Genomic DNA, 6,782 nt, shown 5'->3' with positions numbered 1-6,782 from the left:
TTTCATACATCAATGGGTGATACACAGCAGAACACTTTTTAGAACTACAGAATAGTTCAGACAAGTCATATATGATCATACACAAATGAACAATTACCCTCCCCTCTGTTTTCTCACTTCACCAAAAATAATCAACATCTCACATCTGGCTATATCTCTCTCCCTCTCTCTCACACACTTTGTCTACTTCTCCTTTAGCTGCAAGTCAACAGGAAGTATGCCAAACCACAGTCCCTGTCAGAATAACAGAGTACCTGTTTCAACATGTTGCTGTTTCTGACTGTATGCTGTTCTGCTGAAAATGCAACATGAGCAGAGCAAAACTTCCTAGTCATTTCCCCCTTTCTGATGTTCATCTCAAATTATGAGTTTTGGCTTTGTTAAAAACAAGGCTATTTGATAACATTGCACCACTTCACTTTTTACAGCAATATTTCATAATGCCATGATGCAGAGTGATAGGGGACAAATAAATAGGGGTGGGTTGGGGTAAGAGGAACAGGAAGAGACTAGAGGGCTGACAGGCAGGCAGAGAGAGCGAAAGCGAGAGAGAGCTCGTCACGGTGATATGTGAAGCATAACTGATAGCAATTAGTTGTCATGAAGAAAACTGCCATGTGAATCAGTGATGCCATACCTAATCAATGTGGACACAAGAAGATGATGTTTATCAGAAACTGAACTCCAGGAAAACACAGGTACGATAGACTTATTGAGAGTGTGGGTGGGTAAGGTAATGATTGGCAGGCGGGCAAGTACAATCCAAGATAGGAATTCAGTGCCTGAAGAAGTGAGCAGGAAACCAGTCCTGGTTTTTCAGAAACACCCCTCTTGAGATTATACCATATTATGCTTACAGGTACAGTGGCTGTTCAGTCTGTATCACGCTAGAAGTCTTCTACATGTGTTGTTGGGAGTTAACATTTTGATCAACTCTATTTGATTACCTAATACATTTTCTTAGAACCAGTTCCACAATCTTCATAATGTACAATAGAACATCAGTTGATATATTTGTCTTATCTAATTTTTTGTCAGGTTTACACTGAGACAGACGTAAATGGATGTTGTCATGGAATACCCAGAGGGCAAAGTTGAAACAGCTGAAGAGGAGCACTTGGAGGATCTAATCATTATTAAGGAGGGGGATGTTGCGGGAGGGATAGAGCCAATAACAGGCAAGAGCAACGATGAAGACTCCAGTGCGGAAGAGGATGTCACTGCCAGATATGGACAGACTGGAAAAGCCAACACTGAAAGTGGAGATGGCGACAAAAGAAAAAAGGATAACCTTATAAATCAAGCAAAAGGAGAGACTGGGACAGAGGAGGGGGTTGAGCACATTAAAGGGATGGATGAATTAGTAATGGATGGACCGAAAATACATGGCAAGAAAGAGGGGATGGCGATGGTGGATAAAACAGAAAAATACAAAACAGCAGAACAAGATTTGGAGACGGACAAACCATCACAAGGATTACAAGTTGGCACAAATAGACATCTTCCCTTTGACCAGTTGCCCAAAGATACGCTGAGCCCAGAGCATGCCCCAAAACAGGTTTATAACATTTGCTTTCACTAAAAAAGTACAGCAATTTCCCTTGTGCCCACAATTACAATAATTCCGTTTTTGGGTTTTCTTTCACATATAGAAAAAGAACAAACAACATTCCAGTGGTGGAAGAATGAGGGGTTGATTTTGTGGTTACAGAATTTGTAGGTGTGGAAATGCTAGCGTGTTTGAAATGAGTAGTGATACCCCCCATTTTGAAGTCCTTGATAATAACTACTCTTTCTGCCACCTGTCTTTCCCAGGCTCAACGGTTAACCCCTTACTTCCCAGACGCGCTGTATGACCTGGTCTTTACTCTGCAAGAAGGAAGACGACTCAATGACCAGCGGTGCTCGTTCAGAGGGAGGAGAAGGTGCCATTCTGAACCCAACACCTACATTCCGGCCCACAGAGCCCACAGAGGTGATAGAATGTGAAAACAACTCCCTGTAATGATAACTAACTAAGTGACTGTGGTAAACATAACAACTGTTGCAATTAGCTTCCCTTGTTTCACCATTGACACGCTGACTCACTTCAAATGACAGAAGGGGGAAAGCCGTAAATAACTGTACGGTACTAACATCCATTGAAGCTCTTCTATCATATAACTGTGGCAGGGACAGATATTAGGATGTCTTCTGTACATTAGTAAAATATTGAAATAATATTGCTTGAATGATTAACTAGGACACTAAATGAACTAGGCCACTAAATGAACTAGGACACTAAATGAACTAGGACACTAAATGAACTAGGACACTAAATGTAGCATGTCTCCACTCTCTTTTCTCCCCTTCCATTCCCAACAGTGCATTTCTCCTCAATGACCTCGCTGCAGAAAGATGAGTTCTTTGACTTGGTGGCTACTTCCCAAAGCCGTCGGCTTGACGACCAGCGGGTGGAACTACATGACGTCCCACCCCTTAAGCCGAAAGCCAATAAGAAGAGGAGCAGCGTAAAAGATACAAAGCCTAAAAAGTCTGCTCCAATTGCAGTGCAGAACGAGGACTTGTACAATATGATTCTCATCTCGCAAGTAAGTAACTGTAATCACCCAAGCTGCCAAATGTCAATTTGACCAAAACATTATTTTGTTCTTGTCATAAGCAAAATATCATGTAGGCATCATGTCATATGGTGTTACGTTGATATCATGTTACAGTGCTACATTGGCATAACAGATGAAGGATCTTAATTTTCCTGCACACCAGGAAATGCAATGACTTGTGCTTTACATAAATTAACGGAAAACCCGCACTAACACAGTTATATTAACAGTATTTCCCTTTTCAAGTAGCTTAATTTTGGTCAGTTTATAGCCTAACCACCGATCATGCAACATCATGGAATAAACGTTCAAATGCTGTTGCTGCAGGATTATTTTACTGCAACAATACTGGTCAAATGATTATCCTACAGCTATGTCATGTGCTGTAACATGGGCATTGGGTATTATGTTGTATGGTGTAACAACATATCATGTCATATGGGGTATAAGCATCATGTTATGTGATGTTACGTAGGTGTAATGTTTCATCTCCGTACCTCAGGTCCAGTGTAAAATAGGCATCAAACCATGTTGTGTTTCTGACTGTCTCTGTACTTCAGGCCCAGGGTAGACTGGAGGAGCAGCGCAGTGTGGCCCCAGGGCCTATGGATGATGAGGACTTCTTTTCCTTACTGCTGAGTGTCCAGGGAGGACGCATGGAGGACCAGAGGACTGAGTTGCCTGGGATTCTGGGAACCTGAGAGATACACATGCTGTAGAGATAGGCTCAAATGGCTGAGAGCATGTGGTGTAGTCCTATAGAGCAATGGCTTTTGCTTCTTATTCACCTGGCCAGACCAGGCATGACCATTTTGTTCTGTTATGGTCTGAGTTGACGGTATCATCTGTATCGAGGACTGCATCAGTAATTTAATAAAAAACATGTTTGTGAATAATAGAGGCGTCAATTCAGTTGCATAATGCTGTAGAGACTAATTCCAATGTTTGTTGTATGATATTAAGCTTACAGAGTGGGCAGATTTGTATGTTGACTGCACAATAATTTGGATGATATTCAAAATGCCCCTACGCTTTGGGGTGCTTTAATGTGTTTGTTGCAATATAAGGAAATTAGTTTTGCTCACCACAGCAGTGAACAAGTATGAATGAGAGTGTTTGTGTTTCCATCTTATATTAGAATACAGCTCCTCATGAGAATAAAATAAGCGTTAAATGTTTGACCTGCATCAAGAGTGTTTCTAGTTGTTCCCCGAGAAGGTTTACGATAAAGTCCCTCAGCCTTTGTCTACTGGACCCCCCAGAGATATTGAGGGCCAATGCAAGAGCCAACACAGCATCAAAAGCCTGGGGGCCTCCAGGAAGCCTGCAGTCTTGTCAGACTCCAGTCCTTGCCAACTGAGACGGCAACTTTCAGAGGAAGTCTTGAACTGTCTAGACTGGGGAAGGTGATAAATGATGAGGAAGAATACTTATTATGGCAGTTCCTCAAAGTGTGATTCAACATACAAAAGGCACTCGCACATTTGAGCTATCTTTATTGCAGGTTGAATAAGATCAGAAAAAATAAGAAACCTGCACACTGCTGACGAAGACATTGAGGCCAATACGTAAAGCTTATTAAAGAGCAGTGATAATAGCAAGAGCAGTGAAAAGTTATCAAATCATATGACAACTGGCTGCTCGAAGGTCAAAATGCTAAGTATGCTCTGTGGAACACAAGGAACTTGAAGTGGAGTACTTTCCTTAACTTTCTTTGGCCTTCTAGACTTTCTTTACAATTGTTAAAAACAAAGTCCCAAAGACAGAGAAACTGTTTTGGTGGGATATTAAAAGATGGAAAAAAATAAATAAAAAATATGAAAAGATAAAGACACAAAATAGATGCAATTGTGCACCTGTCTGAAAGGACCTGATAGGTGCAAGCAGCACCTTATCACTTGTTACCATGGACACGTGACTCATGAGCCACTAGTGTTTTTGTAATGAACACACACATACACATTTTTTTGTGCACAAATAGAAGTTCATCAAAGGCATGAGACAGGCATTGTGAAAAACGTCAACAAACCAACCAAAAGTGTAGGCTATACACTGTAGGCTATGCTAGGCTATGCCTGTCATCAAAGCCCTCTTTGGGGGGGGGGGGGGGGGGGTGTAATATATCATACAGTAGTCTGCTAGCATTGCCTGGAATCCAATGAAAGAGGGAGTGACATAATAATGTAAAGAAGGTATAATTTCTTTATAATGTGTGCACAATGGTGCTTTCTTCAGAATGTTGAGGTTCTCAATCCCAGGCAATTTGCCATAACCACTCAATATTCATTACTCAATTGTCAAACGAAAGTTTTTTGTTCTTTATTTTGGTTAAGCCAGGGTGTTACATTGGGTGGGCGTTCTATGTTCGTTTTCTAGGTTTTTTGTATTTCTTTGTTTTGGGCCGTGTGTGGCTCCCAATCAGGCACAGCTGAAGTTCGTTGTTGCTGATTGGGAGTCACACATAAGGAGCATGTTTTTCCTTTGGGTTTTGTGGGTAATTGTTTCTGTTAGTGTTTTGCACCTGACAGGACTGTTTGGCTGTGGGTTTTCTTGTTTTGTTTCTGTTATTAAATTCAATGATGAACACTAACTCCGCTGCACCTTGGTCTACTCTCTCTCCCGCCAGCCGTTACAGAATTACCCACCACAAAAAGACCAAGCAGCGGAGAAGAGGGCAGATGGAAGTCAAGGAGGACTATAGGAAGCAGCGCGCTCAGGAGGAGATGGCATCCTGGTCGCTGGAGGTGTTGGAGTCAAGGATTGACTGGACATGGGAGCAATTGCTGGACCACTGTGACAACCTGCCTGGGAGGCAGGTAGAGCCCGAGAGGCAGCCCCAAAACATTTTTTTTGGGGGGGGGCACACGGGGAGTGTGGCAGAGCCAGGTTGGAGACCTGAGCCAGCTCCCTGTGTTTACAGGAGGCAACGTAGTACTGGTCAGGCACCGTGTTATGCAGTAAAGCGCACGGTGTCCCCAGTACGCGTGGAGAGCCCGGTGCGTTACATCCCAGCTCCTAACATCTGCCGGGGAGATTGGGCATCGAGCCAGGACGGGTTGTGCAGGCCGTGCGCTCTAGACCTCCAGTGCGTCTTCAGGACCCGGTCTATCCTGTGCCTGCGCCCAGAACCAGGCCTCCTGCATGTCTCCACAGCCTGGTGAATCCTGTGCCACCTCCACGGACCAGGCCTCCAGTGGGTCTCCCCATCCTGGTCCGTCCTGTGCCACCTCCTCGGACCAGGCCTCCAGTGGATCTCTCCAGCCTGGTCCGTCCTGTGCCACCTCCCAGGACTAGGCCTCCAGTGGGTCTCCCCATCCTGGTTAAGCCTGTGCCTCCTCCTCGGACCAGGCCTCCAGTGGGTCTCCCCATCCTGGTCCGTCCTGTGCCGCCTCCTAGGACTAGGCCTCCAGTGGGTCTCGCCAGTCCAGAGCCACCCGCCAGTCTGGAGCCGCCCGCCAGTCTGGAGCCGCCCGCCAGTCTGGAGCCGCCCGCCAGTCTGGAGCCGCCCGCCTGTCCAGAGCCACCCGCCTGTCCGGAGCCGCCCGGTGAGTCCTGTGCCTGCGCCAGGCCTCTACATGTCTCCTCAGCCTGGTGAATCCTGGGTCAGTGCCGCCGGAGCCGCCAGGGCCGCCCGCCAGCCGGGCGCAGCCATCGCCAGCCGGGCGCAGCCATCGCCGCCCGCCAGCCGGGCGCAGCCATCGCCAGCCGGGCGCAGCCATCGCCGCCCGCCAGCCGGGCGCAGCCATCGCCGCCCGCCAGCCGGGCGCAACCAGGGTCGCCCGCCAGCCGGGCGTAGCCATCGCCGCCTGCCAGCCGGGCGCAGCTATCACTGCCCGCCAGCCGGGCGCAGTCAGGGTCGCCCACCAGACCTTCGGCGCGGCCAGGTGCGCCACCTAAGAGGGCGACGCCGAGGGTGGAGCAGAGGCCACGTTCCGCAACTGAGCCGCCGCCGTAAGAAGGCCCACCCGGACCCTCCCCTTCAGTGTCAGGTTTTGCGGCCGGGGGGGGGGGGGGGGGGGGGGGGGGTACTGTAACGCCCAGGCCATAGAGAGGGGTTTTTTGTTCTTAATTTTGGTTAGGCCAGGGTGTTACATTGGGTGGGCGTTCTATGTTCGTTTTCTAGGTTTTTTGTATTTCTTTGTTTTGGGCCTTGTGGCTCCCAATCAGGCACAGCTGAAG

General features: G+C 46.9%; 1 protein-coding gene across 1 annotated transcript; it reads left to right on the top strand.

Annotated features, from left to right (window-relative positions):
- The first annotated feature begins 462 nt into the window (after nucleotides 1-462).
- On the top strand, nucleotides 463-3,781 carry LOC106581964 (uncharacterized). Its single transcript, XM_014164553.3, has 5 exons — nucleotides 463-698; nucleotides 1,039-1,558; nucleotides 1,816-1,975; nucleotides 2,365-2,591; nucleotides 3,164-3,781. Exons 2-5 carry the CDS (start codon nucleotides 1,061-1,063, stop codon nucleotides 3,302-3,304), a joined length of 1,026 nt encoding a protein of 341 aa, XP_014020028.1. The 5' UTR covers nucleotides 463-698; nucleotides 1,039-1,060; the 3' UTR covers nucleotides 3,305-3,781.
- The last annotated feature ends 3,001 nt before the right edge of the window (nucleotides 3,782-6,782 follow it).

The sequence above is a fragment of the Salmo salar genome, chromosome 02, assembly GCF_965601325.2.
Source record: "Salmo salar chromosome 02, fSalSal1, whole genome shotgun sequence".
NCBI lineage: Eukaryota > Metazoa > Chordata > Actinopteri > Salmoniformes > Salmonidae > Salmo > Salmo salar.
The sequence above is the reverse complement of the archived record's forward strand: the minus strand, read 5'-3'. Positions and strand labels throughout refer to the sequence as shown.